The following is a 16,665-nucleotide window of genomic DNA, read 5'->3' on the forward strand; positions in this document are numbered from 1 at the left end:
CTATCAACATTTTGATAGGTTACCTTAGACAGTGGGCGACCGATCATAGATTAACGCATCTCATTCGGACAGCTATCAAAATTGCACGATTCACTTTGACTACATCAAACGCATTTATGGACACTAATCTATCGGCTGGCGCTTATTTGCGGCGGCGGGAGCACTTTGCGCCAGTAGCCCCCTCATCGTTCTGTGAAGTAGGCTGGGTTGCCGTCGGGGCGGCCGTGGTCACGGTTGGGGTGGCGGGTGTCACCTCGGGCGTCGCACCGTCGGATGCGTCCGTGTCCGTAGTCTCCGGCGTACCAGCCGCACTTGCAGGCGAGCTGTCAGCAGAGGCACTGGTCGACTCGGTTGTGGTCTCTGGGGCATCGGTAGTAGCAGGCGACGGCGCTGTCGTCGTCTGCTCCTGGGTCGAGTCGCTCTCACCGGCGACGGCGTTGGACGTACCGTTCGTCTTGCCCGTGAGAGGTACGCAGTTCAGGTAGAGCTGCCACGGGAGACCGTGCAGTGCGATCCAGTACGACTGTATCATCTTCGCGCCGATGCAAACATCGATATCGTAGGGCAAAAACGCAGGTACCTCCGGGTAATGCAGCGCGCAGTTGGTGTCCATGAATGCCAGCTTGTCGTCGCACCAGACTTCGCACGGTCCCTGGTGGGAGTAGCCGAAATCCTTCCATTGCACTTGGGCGGGCAAGTTGCGCTTGCTACCGTTGGGGATCGAAAATCCGCACTCTTTTGTTGCCTTACCGAACGGATTCAGTGACTGCAGCACCATCGTCTTGTCCGCGAGGTCCTTGAGCGAGGTGTACTTGCTGGCGTTGAAGGCCGTCCAGTAGGCCTCCGTGTTACCCTCAGGAGTTCCACCGTAGGACATGCCGTCGGGAACAGGGAGGTAGTCCTGACCATCGATCAGTCCGGCGTAATTGGTCGTGGGGTAACCAACGGACCATGTCGGCATCGGGTCGGACATGTAGCTGTGAGCTTCTGTGGTGGCGACCAGCATGGAAGCGGCCACTGCAACAGCAGTGGAAGTGAACGGAGGCATGGTGGGCTGGTGACGGAGAGACGAGGAAATTCCGAAATGAAGAGCGTGCAGGTGCTTGTGTGTTTGGACCACGAACGTCGTGACAGAGGTATCCAAGGAGTTGTTCAGTTGTTCCGTGCTAAGCTGCCCCTACAATATCGTATATGCACGCACTCGGACACCGTAATACGTACTCTATTTTGTATTCGCGGCGGGTACGGGGAATATCAAGAGGCTTTGCTGCGGAGGTGTTCAATGTTAACGTGGGTCATGCAAATCAGAGAAGGTTTCTCTGGTCGGCCACACAAGAGACCAAACGGATTGAGTCAATTAGACTCCGATAAAGCAGCTGGCCCATGCCGAAGGCTCTATCGACCAGATCTGCTGCCGAGTTTCGCATGCGTTTCCGCCGTAGAAATTCCACGACAATCATGGCTGCAAGTGGATCTGATCGCGTGGATCTAAAGCAGTTGAAAGACTCTTTAAAAGAGCGGAGCTCAACGCGACAGCAAGTTGCGATGACAGAGAATTGACACGCTTCCGAACCTTCCTGCAGACCGGCTGGCCAACCCGTCGATCAGCTTCTTCAGCTGTTGGAGGGAGACCCACGATGCTCCGTAAAGAGACTTCATGTAAAGCCGGTTGCAGTGCAACTTGCACTCCCTTTACGTTTGTACATGTAGAGGAGACTTTGGATGCTGCCTTCAAACTGGAATGCGGGAATGAAGTTCATCATCCTCTACAGCAATCCATGTATGCGTACTTCAAATCTGTTAGGTGATCGTCAATGTGGCGACGCAAGTCAAATTGACACGTAGTAAGGTCCTTAACCGCTTGACGGACTCTGGCCGAGAGATGAGAGAATCGTAGAGTACGAGAGATAACCCGACGCATGCGGAAGTTGACCCACTACGGTGGCGAGACGGCTCGCGAAACGCGTTTACAATACAAATAAGGTCCTTAAAACATGTGTACATTTACATGTAGCACAATTGTTCATGCATTCCCCATGGGGCTGTGAACTACATCCAACCACCCGGCGAGCGTGAAATAGTCGAACGCCATATGCGTTCTTCACGCTGCATGTGCTTCGAAGTATTGCGTTGCTCAGCATCGTTTCGAAAACTCTGATCAATTACGGTGACGACGAACGGAGCTCGTGTCCATCAAGTAGAGGACATGCTGGGAACAACGAGATAGCAACACAGTACACGTATTGTAGTTTCTGACTCTTCTGTCCCTCTCTGGCAGAGCACCCGAAGCCTCCTCAACTGTTACGCAGATCGTGTCCTTCACACGTGGATCTATTGCACGGGGGATTAGTGGCATTTGTTCCGAGTTTACACGATTGGCGGTGTCGCGTTTAACTTAACAGATGCAATACATTTCCTCAGCTCGTGGAGCTGCGCCAACAGTAAAGTGTGAAAGTACACACAATCGTCGATGAAATCAACGAGCAAAATATATTTGCTGTAAAGTCCTTAGTAGTACGTGCTATTGCTAAAGCTCTGTGATACGACCCAGTATCATCGGCCAGTTCCGTCAAATTTAAGATGCCGCCCGGAATGTGTTGTGTATGGTCGACGCTTTATGTTGGTCGGGTTTTGAATCAATGCCCCCCCCCCCCCCCCCCCCATAAAAAAGTAACGGATAAATATGTAAAAATGCTCGACGCACAGGTTTACTGCAGACGAAGGTATGCTTTGTTGCATATTCGGTGTGTCGGCGTTTTATGGCGAGCACAAATGTGTATAAAGCATTTCTTCCACTGTAGAATCAAACTTACAATACGATTCTACTGTTGCAATTTTACCTCATGTGTCGATATCTTTGGATGGGCAGTATGACCTGTCCAATTGTGAAAGTATCCTCGACTTGCGGAGCAAATCCTCAAGATCGGCGGTTGAAGTGGCATGACAGCAAAGTACTTACAATACAGTATTGTGCGTGTAACGATGGCTAAACACAAAAGCTATACACACGTGTTATTACCGCCAGCTAGGAACATACTAGTACGTACACATGTATATGTCACCTCAAATCGACAGTAGTAGATCGTTTGCTACATCTTGTGCGAGCCTTCGCATTGCCTTAATTACGGCGATGAAGATGAACCGAACACTTGTCTGACGTTGTGGTGCTTGACGCGGTCGGAGTGTCCGTAGTCGTTGAAGGAGCCGTGGTCGTAGCGGTAGGAGTCGTGGCGGCAGAAGCAGAGGCATCTTCCGACGTGGCGTAGTCATCGGTAAAACTAGCTTCCGCAGCAGTAGAAGCACTAGTATCTGCCGTGGCTGCCGTCGTAGACGACTCGTCAGTCGTAGCGGAGGCGTCCACAGAGCTGCTAAGATCTCCAGTGAGAGGCGCGCAGTTCGTGTACACCTGCCACGGCAGCGCGTGCAGAGCCAACCAAATCGAGGTCAGCATGGACGCACCTTCGCACTTGCTGACGTCGTAAGGAAGTTTTGCCGGATCACTAGTGTAATCTAAGGCACAGTTCCAGTCCTCGAATACACGCGTATCATCGCATCAGACCTCGCAAGGACCTTCGTGGGAGGACGTCAACTGGTTCCACTCGACCTCAGCCGGCAGGGCACGCGCCGTCCCGTTGGCAAGCGAGAAACCGCATTCCGCTGTCGCCGTTCCGAACGTCGCCATCGTCTGCAGTACCTGTGTCTCCTTCGCAAACTCCAGCAGTGACGTGTAGCTACTGGCGTTGAAGGCAGCCCAGTAGGCCTCCGTGTTGTCGTATGGGTCCGTCGAGTATGACATGCCATCCGGGACCGGAAGGTACGTGTCGCCCTCGATCAAACCGGACGGGCTGTTCGTACCCCAAGACACCGGCCACGTTGGCAACGGCAAAATCATATAACTGTGTGCACTCACGGAAGAAGCAGTCAAACCGACGGCAGCCAGTACGACGAGGTTGACAGACGGAGAGGCGATCATTCTGAACGCGTTGCTTGCGAGCTGTTAAGACACTTGAGTTGATGTGCGTAAAACAACAAGTGAGGTTGGAAGTGGTGCCTGTCATCTCCAGTGCTCACCCTAGAATATCTGCCAACAGAGTGATGTCGAAGGAAATGCTGGGCACGGCTGACTGCATATTCACTCGCTATTATGCCATGGTTTGGTACAAACGGAGTGCATTTTGGTGCATCAGCTGGAAGCGGATCAGCTCGCGCCCGATCCAGAATTCATATCACCGTGGCGGACATCATTTCCATCTTGCCAAGCAGCCCGTTGAGACCAGCCACTCCTGGCTCAAAACAGCTGATGGCAAACGGCGACTGATAAAACTAACGTCATGAAAGCTTGCCAGTTGTCGAAAAGCTGTCGCTCCATGTTCTGCATTACAGTCGTGAACAATGACAACGTCGTTCAAGCAAGCCCGTGCTCGGACGACAGGTGCTGGGTGGTTCACCTCTTGGTCATCCACCACCTGTTTCTGAATCCCACCGCTAGAGCACCAGACTTCACTACAGTTGAATTCGATGTCACAATTTCGTTTCAGCAGTAGCACCATCAGAATTTCTACATTGTCAGGGAGTGCAGCTTTCTACGCAATTTAGGTCATGCCAATTCTGTATTCCACATCGAGTTACGCAACGAAACAACATTGATCCTACTTGCTAAGCTGTTGCTAAACCAGCTTAGCTGCGACGGCGAGAACACTTTTCCGCCGTCGTTGGCGGCGACGTTGATGTTTCCGTCTCTGCTGTAGTTGTCGCGTCCGTAGTGGTAGACGCCTCCGTAGACGTAGTTGAGGCCTCGTCGTAGTCAGCAGCAGTACTGGCCTCACCCGACACGGTTGAGGTCTTCAACGAGGACTCCGTTGTGGCACTTGGGGCTTCCGTAGAACTGGACGTTGGGGTAGTTGCTGTCGGTGCCTTTGTGGTAGTCGCCGTACTGGACGACGTGGCGCCCTTGAGCGGGGCGCAGTTAGTGAACACTTGCCACGGCGGGCTGTGCAGCGCCAACCAGATCGCCGTTAGCATGGACTTGCCCTCACAAGCTGCCTTGTCGTACGGGAAGCTGGCGGGGCTGTCGGGATAGTTGACAGCGCAGTTCTGGTCCGAGAAGACCAGCGTGTCATCACACCAGATCTCGCACGGGCCGTCGTGGCCAGTAGTTAGCTTGTCCCATTGCACTTCATCTGGCAAGTCGCGTGCCGTGCCGTTGGTCCACGAGTAGCCACACTCGATGGTGGCAGTGCCGTACAGCGAGTCTGTGTTGACCACCTCGTTCTCCCACACGAGCTCCTTAAGAGAAGTATACTTGCTGGCATTGAAAGCCGTCCAGTACGCCTCTGTGTTCGACAGTGGGTCACCCTCGTAGCCCATGCCGTCCGGGACTGGCAGCACGTTGGAGCTGTCCACTGTACCCGCTGGGCTGTTGGTGCCTTCCTCGTAGACCCAGGTAGGCTTTGGCAGCGACATCTTGCTGTGTGCGCTAACCGATGCGGCCATTGCAGCCAACGCCAGCATCGCTACGCGCGAGTAGGAGACGACAACCATAGTGGCGTTTAGCTAACGCGAGGAGATTTGTAGAATGAGAAGATCACACCTAACGTGGCGACTTGAGCACGACGCGAACCATTGTAAAGGAGCAAGAGAGACGCAACTTCGACACCCTACGGCTGGAATCTGAGAGCGGTCCTCGATTTGAAAGGAATGACGTGCATGCGTACAGGTCTGCTGCAATAGGACTGCAAGGTATTGACGACGACGATACTTATCATGACAAGTTAGCTTAGCCATACGGAATTGCGGCGGTATGTTGGCATCGTCAATGTGCTCTCCATGAACATCCTGTTCAAAAGATCGCGTGACAAATTGATGCAAAAGGTAAAGGCAGCCAGTTGCAGAAACCGTCGGCTTCGTTGTGGAACTACCCGGCTCTGCGTAGCAGCAACTCGATGCAGCGGAGTCTCCGCTGGAGACAATTGCACCGAGTCGATCCTATGATAAAGGGTATCCGGTGAGCAACTCGGTGCTTCCAGAGTCGGGACTCGATTGTTGCCAAAGACTCCATAACGTTACGCCACCTTTGTCAACGATCGGCAAGGATGCGTTCAAGAAGCGCCCCCGCTCACCGGCCCATGTGTTAACATGAAGTGCTTTGGTGTCCGAACCGATGGCCGCTTGCTTCGTAGTATTAAACAGCTCCATACATATCCGTCCTCGGTTAATTAGGCGGAATGGATAGAGAAGATCTACAAACTCATACACTTCTCCGCAAAATGGGGCGTGACTGTATTTTGTTTCTCTCTAAGGAATGCTACAGACTTACACATATACGATACTACTCAGACTGACGAATACTTGTCAGGAAAACATGGACACTGTGATGCGAACAGCACAACTTAGTGGCGGCGACGGCGCACCGAGCACTTATCAACCGATGGAGCAGTAGTGGTTGCTGGAGCTTCCGTCTCGTCGGCCTCCGCGTCCGTGCTGGCGTCATCACCCGTGGAAGGCTCTTCCTCCTCTTCTTCACTAGCCTCCGTCTGGGCTGCAGAGGTGACACTGGGAGTGGTAGTGGTTGGCGCAGTTGTAACGGTGGGGGTAGCAGCCGTAGCGGACGGGGTTTTAGTAGTCGTCGATTCGGACGTGCTCGAGTTAGAAGACGACGAAGCACCCGTCAACGGAGCGCAGTTAGTGTACACCTGCCACGGGGTCGTGTGGAGAGCAATCCAGTACGACGTTAGCACCGAAGAGCCCTTGCATTTAGCCTTGTCGTACGGGAGATTGGCCGGGGTCTCGGGGTAGTCGACGGCGCAGTTCCAGTTCTCAAACACGAGCGTATCGTCGCACCAAACCTCACACGGGCCCTGGTGGGACGCCGTGAAGAAGTCCCATTGCACCTCATCGGGCAGGTCACGGGGCGTTCCGTCGACCAGCGAGAACCCGCACTCGTTGGAGGCGGTGCCCTCGAGAGTCTGGGCGTCCCAAGCCAGCTCCTTGAGCGACTTGTACTTGCTTGCGTTGAACGCCGTCCAGTACGCGTTTGTGTTGGAAGCTGGGTCGGTGTTGTACGACATGCCGCTCGGAACGGGCAGCACGTCCGAGGGGTCAATGGTGCCGGACGGGCTGTTCTGGCTGTAAAATCCGTCGGCCCAGGTCGGCAGTGGCAGCGTCATCTTGTTATGCGCCTCGGTAGTAGCGGAGAGCACGACGACGGCTAGCGCAGCGGTCTTGACGAAGTTGGCAACCATTGTTCGCTATGCTTTTGTGCTTTTGCTGTTAATGCGGATGCTGCCAAGACGGTGAATTTAAGAATGAACAAGTGACCGGGGGTAGTCAAGCCGAGTTCTTCGAGACAAGCCCCGCCGACCAGAGCTGGGGAAAGGAGAGGCCATGATGCTGAAAAGAAATAGGTTCTTGATACCAGCCCAGTCCCGCCCCATGCTGGTCAGCTATCGAGCAATCCTTTTGCTTACGCTGTAGTGTGCCGACATGTACTCTTCTTTTTTGCCACCTGGTATCGCGGCACACAGCTGGTTGCGCCTAGAGAAACGTGTAGAGAAGAGGCAAGATTCATTCGCTATCCCTTTCTTTGGCGACGGACAGCGAGAGCTGCTTGACGTCGGGAAGTTCGACCAGCATTGATCGGAGGCTAAAGCTCTCCTGTTAGCAAAGCTCTTGAATGGAGATCGCTCATTCTGATCAATACTCACGCTAGAATTAGGCTTGTGGACGAAGACACACGTCATGGCTGGTAGAGAATTCTGGCAGCTGTTGCAGCTGAACAGAAATTTCTGATCGTAATAGTACGGACCAGGTTAGCCAGGCTCAGAATGTGAACAGCATTTGCGAGCTCCCGGTGTGAATCACACGACATGTAGGAATCATATAATACGATCGTACCAATAGCTGCAAGCCATCAGCTGTTGCCGTCGCGACTTCGCCGGCAACCTGAAAACAATGGCGTGCACCAAAAAGGGTAAGGTTGCACTACAGTGACCATTACAGCCCTAGTAGTTCACCGCCTACAGACTGCATGGCGTGAATTAACTTTTCAAGCTGACTGCAACTGGTATCGCACACGATTTGACAGCACACCAAGATGGCGTGACGGTTGGTTCCCTCCGTTCGTGCCTGGGTATTGCATTTGACAGTTGGTAGCTTTGACTCCAAAATCCACACACCTAAAACTTGTAATAGACACCTTTCGAAGCCTGTGTCACGTATTTTAGTTTTTGTAGTGTTTGACGAGTTCTAAACTTGATTTCACAAATGCAAAGTTGGTAAAGTAGGTAACTTAGCAATAAACTATGCTAAATAGAACTACACTACCTCACAATAGCAATCTAGTACACCGCGCGAAGCAACAGTACGTGTAGGGAGGGTACTCTATCCAGGTAAGGTCCTCACACGGGGAGAATCTGTTGTCCAGATACCGTAAATGAATGTTGACGAAAATCCTATCTGTCACCCTCCACACATGATGACCCTACAGACCATCGCGCTTCGTGAGAGACTAGCTTGTCAGGCTACTCAGATAAATTAACAAAACCGTGCTTTTCGCCTGAACAGCTCTGGAATTTGGGCCTTAGGTAAACTAAACATAAAAAATGTACTGGTAGCACTCCTAATTTTGAAATCATAAAACTTACTCCGTATTATAACAAAAATTACCGATACATTTAGTAACGACTTCACAAAGGTACCTCCTACAGTATAAGTATTCAGGAGGACCCACCAGGAGGAAAAAAAAAACTACTAGTACCCGTCTTGACAAAATACTATGCAATGTTATTATATAAATAACTTGCTAGAAGAGAAAATAATTATAGGAGTCAATGCCCTCTTCAAGTAAGAAATTCTTTTCTGCAGAAGCGCAGGAAGCAAAGCTCATGATAAGAGATGACTTTCGTCCCCCGTTTGCCAAACGATAGACGGATCCGTTCGTGAATAGCACGGTCACTGCACAGGGGAATACAGAAACCAATATTATTGTTAGCGCCACTATTCTGGTACTGTGCAAATAAGCTCTGTCCTTCGTTCTTAATGTCGTCCTTGTCGTTGTCATATCCGATTTATTGACGATGGCCACGGCCGCATTTAAGCTGGACGGCAGATCTACCACGCCCGTTGGAGTGACGCCTTCTGTCCTGAGCGAGGATTGCCCATATCTCTGTTCTCATTCACTGAAATTTGACTAACATACTAAGAAAACTTGGCCGCACAGCGGTGAGCGCATAGTACTATATGTATTACAAGTATATGTAGCGCGTTGAATGTAATTTGATCCTAAACTTATAATACATTCATGTTAACATAATAAACACAAGTAATCCCAAGCAAATGGCGACTTACATTGCCTTGTACTGATGGTGTAATTGGCATGTTTCCTATACCTACACTTTGTACTATGGCATTTTTTTTGCAAGCATCGGCTCTGGATGGGTTGTGCAGCTTCTACGGCGTACTTTTAAGTATGTACTTCCAAAAGTGCCTTGCATCACCAATAGAACCTGGACGACTAGTCTTTTGATATGGACGGAGAGTAGAATGGGTGTCATTTGCAACGCGAAATGGAATCAATTCTCTTTTTTCTTTGCCAACGAAGAGTATCAATACGTAGTGTCGTGTATGTATGTAGTTTCGTAATGACCAATTTCAAAAGATGTCATATTTATAAAGATACCGATCACCCTCCACCTTGCCGAGGGAATGTAAGCTTCCCGAGACTGACGCTTTTCTTATCGGGATTGTAAACGGGCTCAGTATCGTGACGAGAACGACGGTCGTACCTCATTATCAAGGTTATAATTTTCAAAATAATTGTATTATGGCGGTCCAGAACGCAATGAATCTATCGATGGAAGGTTTGGCGCTGCTTCGTTCACGCAGTCGTCAAAGGCTGCCGCCCACCGTGACTAGTGCCACGGTGGGCGAAACAACGAAGCCTGTGGGTCCGCTGTGTCGTGGATAGTGACTAGAGCGGGACAAGATAGTTTTGGTTGTGAGAATTTGAAATGAGACCAAATTGGGGCATGTATTGAATGTAGACGGTCGACGTGAGACAACGCGAGCTGTAGCTAACGCATAGGGATGCTGTAAGAGCACGCAAGCCAAGCAGCTGCTGAATGAACCTTTATTGAACATGATTGGGGTGCCGTGCAAATAATAGTTTCGCCTGTTTTAATTGGAATTCTTGTTAGACGACTTGTTCTTCGAGCACCCTGACCGAGGGACGACGTCACAGGTACGGTAACAGCTATTGATGTCCACAGAATTGACACTACTTCAAGTATATTATTCCCTGGATGTTTGTACTCACCCTCCTCAAACATATATATTTGTTTACCGGATATGAATACGCTAAGGCTATGCGTCGGTTTAAAATATAACTGTATTTGAACTGGTGTTCCCTGACATCCATTTTGGACGGGGGGTTCAACACGATCATTTTTATGCGTGTCGTTCGTCCCGTCGCCTCTGCTAAGTACGGTAATATAATAACAGAGTGAATATGGCAAAGTGCGTATCCTTGGGAGTCCTTCTTTTAGAAAACTACGCGAGGTTCAAATACATCAAAGTAGTAACTGGTGAATCACCACTGGTGATTCCTTAGGTCTGAGGCTACAAGGTCAACATAGCAATCATGGCTAGGTGGGCGTACGGCGACGTTGCTGCTGCGGGCCAGACGTAGGATGCGTGGATATTATTGTCACTTTCGTCCGCCGCTACATCAAGTACACGTGCAAATGCCGATACAGCGACGTAGACGCAGGAGATGCATTGAAACAGGATAAGCTTTAAGTTTCTAACAGGGGATGCATTTTACTATATCTCCGAGCTTATTTATGACCTACATTTGTTTATTGTACTCCTCAACGTGATTCGGTATAGCAGTCGGTGAATATGTGTACAGTATTTAACAAATTCTGACATATTATAGTGATACTACAATACTTCCGAGGATAGCACGTTAAAACTGGGGTTCGATCGTTTTACAATCCCTTCAAGAGAAGCTTATCTGCATCGTCTTTGGTACAGAGCTAATAACCACTATCGGAGTGTGTTTATCGGACCTTAAGCCGAGGGAGGGGGTGAATCCTAACATTTAGGAAACGCCGAAGCAATGCCTGGGGTTTAAGATGAATGTTCGGAGCACCCGGATTTAAGACATTTAGACCCTTTTAGGGCTCTTCCACCTTTTTCTGTGTTTTCAATTGTGCGACTGTGAGGATAGGTGTCCTGCCAGCAACTACATTTTTTGTTTAAGATTTCAAGGTTCATGACACCCGTCCTCGGACACGTCTAGCTGTTTGGGTCAGTGATTTTGGGTTGCGTTAACCCCTTGCTTACCAACGTCGTAACTTACGACGTAGAGAAAACCTTAAGCCGTAAGTTACGACTTAATTTTCTTTTTAAACAGAAAATGGCTCAGACGCAGCGATCCAAAACTTTAATCAAGTCTCTTCCACGGTCAAAAAAATATAAGCTAGGAAAGGTATAGTGCGACAGGGGAGAAAAGGGCGCTAGTTGGATTCACTTTCCCACTATCTAGGGACCGTACATTTGGTGGATGGTGGATAATCTTCACCAGTACAGAATTTGCGGGGTGAAGCGAAGATGCCGGCCAGAACCAGCAAGCGGACAAAAGCCCGAGCGGAGGTGCTATCTGCAATCGACGAGCGAGATGTGGACTTTGGTCATCTATGGCGTCAGCTCGTGCGTGTCGGATGGATTTCGAAGAGACAAACGACGCGGCTGTCCAACTCGTACTCATACTACTGACCCAACGCTGCAAAGGAGCCGCACGTTGAAGGAGTGGACATGCTTGTCGGTAAGTATGACGTATTTAACATACTACTGATATATCTGCTGTGCGCTGTGTACGCGTAGGCGAACATACAGTACTAAGATTTGCGCTGGAGCATGGCATAATCGACGCTGACGAGAGCGGTGCAGGCGAAGACAGAGAGGGCGAGCGTGAAGGTGATGAGCGAGAAGCGCCTGAATAATGCGAGAGAGTAACGGCGTCTCAGATTGACACGACTGTTGCCCTCTCGGCGAACACCGTTGAAGCGTTGATCGAGTCCAAGAGCGAGGAAAGCAAGGACGATGCGGAACACCCACAATTCGTCACAATCCCGCATATAGAGCATGAGAGCGCGAGGGTGTCCCAGATTGAAACGAGTATTGTGCTTTCGGCATTCGGCAAACATCATAGACGACATGTTTAGAGGAGCACTGAGTGGTGAAGAACAGGAGGTAACGCAATCGCTATCAACAAGCATTGGTCCAAATGATGCCGTTGCGGAGCCTACGACGCCGACAAACTCGAGACAAAGTGATGCCACCGCCGGTCTGTGGTGCGAACAAACTTGGAAGTAGCTGATGGCTTGCTGCAAGAGGACGTGAACATAATGAAGGACGAGGACAACGCAGACAAGTACGAGAGCATGGACTCGGAGTCGGATGGCTTCGGATCCGATGATGACGATGATGCTGTTCTAAGGCAGCTTGGTGATGACGTATCATTTGATGATGAGGAGGCGCCTCTTATGGATGCAGCGTTTATTGATTGCTTGGGTGGCTCGCTATCTATCAAAGACATGAACCGAAACACGTTGCGTTCGATGGCTTGGACCCCTGCATCCTCCAAGTATGAAACCGACAACAACGCTCTCGAGGGTCTGAGAGATCAAGTGGCAAGGCCAGTGCAAGCGACCCGAGCTAAGATGGACTCGCCGTTCGAATTGCTATTCTACTTTATGCCGACAAGCCTGTGGACTTTCATCACGCGCGAGACAAACACATACAAGAGATCGCACCTTGAGGAAAAGGCGCGTCGAGAACGGCCACGTCTTATTCGCGAAGGACGCAACGCACCTGGACAAACGCTCAGAGATGTTCGCCGCCGCATACGAGTCGAACCTGATTACGTACCGCGCGAGGTTCTTCGTGTCATGGGTCTACTTCTAGCGCACATGCTCAGCCCTACCTGTCCGTTTTCAGAGCACACACCACTGGGCTATGCCTGACAACGGTGCGCTTTCTGCGGGGCTCTTTGGAAATTTCATCTCGCGAAATCGCTGTATCTCTATCCTGCGGGGCCTACATTTCTGAAACACTGACACAGCCAACAAGAGGGACAAGTTGTGGAAGCTGAAAGCTGTTATCGATGTACTTCAAGCGAGATTCTTCTCAGCGTTGACGGTGTCTAATATCATCTTGTTCGATGAAGGTGTGCTTCCTGCAACATCCAAGCGCCACGGCACCCGAATGTTTATGCTGGACAAGCCACACCGCTATGACACCAATATGTTCATGACATGCGACGTAGTGTCTGCTTACTATCACAGGTCCGCTTATTTCTTATAATTTTGCAAAGTCGTAACTTCCGTCTTGGTGGTCTAACACTTGCATTATGCTATCAGTTACGACTTAAGATTTGAGATATATGTATGGAAGCGCCAGATCAATGAGAATGCAAGCCAGGCGTTTGGCCACAAGACAAGAGCAGCGGCTGTAAATCGAAATTGAAGGCTTTGTTGGATGAGTACGACTCCGGGTTTCGTATCATTGTTGCCGACAGATTCTACACGTCGGTCCCGCTCACCATCCAACCACTCTCCATGTCCGTCTACATGATTGGGACAATTATGACGTCGAGGCTGGGGCTCGACGGGCACATCGTCGAGCGACGGAAGACACGGCCAGCCACAGTAGAGCGTGGTTCATTCAAGTTCTCAAGATCGGTTGCAATGCCCATCATGGTCGCAAGCCACTGATGCTACCGCAAGCCGGTGCACTACCTGACCACAGGAGTGTCCATGGCCGAAGATGCCATCAAGCAAAATCTCAAGGTGGTGGGGCAATCGACGTTCAGCTGCCCATACTGGTGATGGATTACCAACGCTGGGTGGGCGGAGTTGATGTGCATGACGAACTCCGCCTTCAAACTTTCTCCGTCCAGACTGCTTTCAGGTTCAGTAAGTACTACACAGGTATGTTCTTAGGTATGTATGATCTAGCGCTTGTCAACGCGTACCTGACACCCAATGAGGCCTGCCGACTCGACGGTGTCGCTGCGATGAAGCGCGTGAGCTAGTCCAAGATGCTGCACAAGTAGCTCATGCAGCTCGCGGACGAAGACTTCAAAATGGCACCGCCGTCACCGTCTTCTATTGCTCCTAACCGCCGCCGCAACACTTCCCACGTGCGTAAGCAGCTTAATGGTTGGGTGATTGTGTCGGGCGCTAAGAAGTGACGCCGGCGCTCCTGTAAGGTGTGCCCTCTATCGAGGTGAGCAGAAAATAGCTGCCATACTACTTACTACTGCGAGGCCTGTTCGCACGGTGATGCAAAGTGCTTCCTCTGTCCCAAGGCGCGGAGGGGCACGGACACAACGTGTTTTCAAGTGTGGTACAACGACTTCGCGTGTGGTGCGTTGATTCCGAGCCACCTAGGTAAACGTGTCGTTCTGCGCCGTGCCCCCAAGGCCGCAGGGGTGCGCAACAAGACACACCAAGAAATTCTGTCTGAGGAAAAAGAAGAGAGTTAGTGGGCCTTCCATAGTGTCTCCAGCAATGCTTGCTAATGGATTTTGTTGAGTTTTCATTTGATTGCTGTACTGTGTAGTTCCGGCTATAACTGTGTTTGTGAAATGCGATCACGATCACATAGTATCGGCTAAGTTGTAACTATAAACTTGCAACGCAGTGATGCTGAGGTACGTCGTAAGTGTTACGACGTAGAAAGTGGAACCTCTATTCATCTTAATGATAAGCCGAGTGGAAAGGACGGGTTCATACACAGTTCTAGAGGATTTTAAGCTGTAAGTTACGACGAAAAACAAGGCGGTTCGTGGCGCGATTTCGCGGTAATAAAGGGGTTAATTAGACTAAGCGTGCTTTGGCGTCGCTTTAAGGTGCATTTTGCTGTATTTTGTGTTGTTGTCTCATATTTAAGGTTGCATTTAACCACTATGGCTACAAATGTGCCCGTAAGTAAACAGCAGCGGAATAATAAGCACCGTAAGAAACGATGATCAATGTTGTCTTGATTCTTTGGATTATCGAGTGTAGTAATAACACGGTCGCACTGTAGCAAATGTTAGCGTGCATTAGGAAAGCTTTAGCGTGCTGATCACCGCAACAAACTTGGAACATGTCATACACAAATACTTACATGTGTCAATATGCAGTAGCTGGTAGAGCTGATATTGCCTGGGGGGACTGTTTTGCGATAAGGATAAGGCAAATGAACAGATACTATAATGGATTGTGAGCTGAGTCGTCAACAAAGTACGGCGTTAAAAACCTTCGTTGCGATCTTTTGTATTTTGGCGGGTCCTGTAGATTGATCGACTCGTTCACTTTCGGAAACTCATATATATCGTGCCCTCGATTTATTGTACTTTTAAAATCGACGCACTCGAACTTCAACTATCATGGCATGTGAACAATAATAAACAACAAAGTTGCGCCTTGCACGAAGAAGCTCTGAAATTTGAACAGCAATGATATCAAAAAGATTATTCTGCTAGAATTACTTAAGCGGGAATACTTCAAGAGTAAATATTGTCACGATGGTCAAGTTCAAGCTCAGACGTCTCGACCGACATGCACGGTGGGGGGTGCGGTTGGCGATATTACGAAGATAGTTATGTAGTGCCTTGAATACGAGGCAGTTCATGTAGTTGGCATGTTGACGCGGCAGAAACCTCCGGCGCACTAGGAGCCCCTAGTGCTTTACATGTAGCAGGACTAGTTGGTAGTTCTGCTTTCTTTTGCTCCTTAATAATTATGCCTCTGCAATATAGTCCGGATATCGCGATAACTATACGCTAGACACACCCAGTCACATCGGAAAGTGTACAGTTCGTCCGATGTACTGTTCTAATAAAAAAAATGCAATCGTTTTGGAGCAACCGTACAGTGAAACCTGACTGATGAATACTTGCGGCCACCATTCAGTACAGCGCTTTTAATGCTTATTAAGTAGACGCTCGACTTTGTTGGTCGGTATGAAACCACGTTTAATCTTCATTTAATCTGTAGCATGGCCCGCTTTGCTCCATGCTGGCAAACATTCTTATAGAACATGTTCGAAATTTCAACTTGTTGCTCCAGTTTCCTTTTAATTGTGCTAAAGATTCTTTGTCTTCGGACAAAACCTCAGAATGAAAGGTGCTTGACTTGCTAATAGCCTTTACACCTTCACGCTATTAAGTCGCGCTTCGCAGTTAGTGTACATTCGCGCTTTAGTGACGTCACAAAAATGAACCTGACAATTCCATGCATTTCCGAATTCGTGCAATACCAGCGGAATCATCAAATCTCACACAATACCCAACTGAACTATATTTTTGTGCAAACATGTCCATGCTATGAAGTATTTGCATCTAAGCCAATGAAAACTGCTGATAATCGTCAGCACACTTTTACGCATTAAATCATACAGATTCACTATAGAGGGAGTTCTTTCATCGGGTTGCAGGAATTGCATGGAATCCGATACATTTATTGATCAAATCTACAGAAAAGACCAGTTTTGGACAGATCTCATCGAATTCTTTATTCGAGTACACCTTTTTCAGACCAAAATGAGAAATTCTCAGATCAAAACAAGAAATGTTCAGACCAAAATGAGAGGACCTGTAATCAGTGATATTTACAG

The 16,665-nt window shown here is 49.4% G+C and overlaps 8 protein-coding genes across 8 annotated transcripts; 3 read left to right on the forward strand and 5 right to left on the reverse strand.

Moving 5' to 3' along the window:
• Positions 1-64: 64 nt before the first annotated feature.
• Positions 65-1,048, reverse strand: PPTG_03145 (hypothetical protein; the record flags this gene model as incomplete). Its single annotated transcript, XM_008895823.1, has 1 exon — positions 65-1,048. The coding sequence occupies one exon, from the start codon at positions 1,046-1,048 to the stop codon at positions 143-145; it is 906 nt and encodes a 301-aa protein (XP_008894071.1). The 3' UTR covers positions 65-142.
• A 2,070-nt stretch (positions 1,049-3,118) lies between these two features.
• Positions 3,119-3,451, reverse strand: PPTG_21212 (hypothetical protein; the record flags this gene model as incomplete). Its single annotated transcript, XM_008896465.1, has 1 exon — positions 3,119-3,451. One exon carries the CDS (start codon positions 3,449-3,451, stop codon positions 3,119-3,121), a length of 333 nt encoding a protein of 110 aa, XP_008894713.1.
• Positions 3,452-3,553: 102 nt separating this feature from the next.
• On the reverse strand, positions 3,554-3,973 carry PPTG_21213 (hypothetical protein; the record flags this gene model as incomplete). Its single annotated transcript, XM_008896466.1, has 1 exon — positions 3,554-3,973. One exon carries the CDS (start codon positions 3,971-3,973, stop codon positions 3,554-3,556), a length of 420 nt encoding a protein of 139 aa, XP_008894714.1.
• Positions 3,974-4,588: 615 nt separating this feature from the next.
• Positions 4,589-5,564, reverse strand: PPTG_03147 (hypothetical protein). The gene has a single exon (XM_008895824.1). The coding sequence runs from the start codon at positions 5,539-5,541 to the stop codon at positions 4,678-4,680; it is 864 nt and encodes a 287-aa protein (XP_008894072.1). The 5' UTR covers positions 5,542-5,564; the 3' UTR covers positions 4,589-4,677.
• Positions 5,565-6,250: 686 nt separating this feature from the next.
• PPTG_03148 (hypothetical protein) lies at positions 6,251-7,326 on the reverse strand. Its single transcript, XM_008895825.1, has one exon. It carries the CDS (start codon positions 7,239-7,241, stop codon positions 6,390-6,392), a length of 852 nt encoding a protein of 283 aa, XP_008894073.1. The 5' UTR covers positions 7,242-7,326; the 3' UTR covers positions 6,251-6,389.
• Positions 7,327-11,610: 4,284 nt separating this feature from the next.
• Positions 11,611-12,002, forward strand: PPTG_21214 (hypothetical protein; the record flags this gene model as incomplete). Its single annotated transcript, XM_008896467.1, has 3 exons — positions 11,611-11,709; positions 11,791-11,824; positions 11,884-12,002. 3 exons carry the CDS (start codon positions 11,611-11,613, stop codon positions 12,000-12,002), a joined length of 252 nt encoding a protein of 83 aa, XP_008894715.1.
• A 405-nt stretch (positions 12,003-12,407) lies between these two features.
• PPTG_03149 (hypothetical protein) lies at positions 12,408-14,095 on the forward strand (the record flags this gene model as incomplete). The annotated part of the gene is made up of 4 exons (XM_008895826.1): positions 12,408-12,987; positions 13,124-13,346; positions 13,422-13,512; positions 13,580-14,095. 4 exons carry the CDS (start codon positions 12,408-12,410, stop codon positions 14,093-14,095), a joined length of 1,410 nt encoding a protein of 469 aa, XP_008894074.1.
• A 24-nt stretch (positions 14,096-14,119) lies between these two features.
• On the forward strand, positions 14,120-14,548 carry PPTG_21215 (hypothetical protein; the record flags this gene model as incomplete). Its single annotated transcript, XM_008896468.1, has 2 exons — positions 14,120-14,203; positions 14,354-14,548. The coding sequence occupies 2 exons, from the start codon at positions 14,120-14,122 to the stop codon at positions 14,546-14,548; spliced, it is 279 nt and encodes a 92-aa protein (XP_008894716.1).
• Positions 14,549-16,665: the final 2,117 nt, after the last annotated feature.

This window comes from Phytophthora parasitica (assembly GCF_000247585.1).
Source record: "Phytophthora parasitica INRA-310 unplaced genomic scaffold supercont2.4, whole genome shotgun sequence".
In the NCBI taxonomy this organism is placed as follows: domain Eukaryota; phylum Oomycota; class Peronosporomycetes; order Peronosporales; family Peronosporaceae; genus Phytophthora; species Phytophthora nicotianae.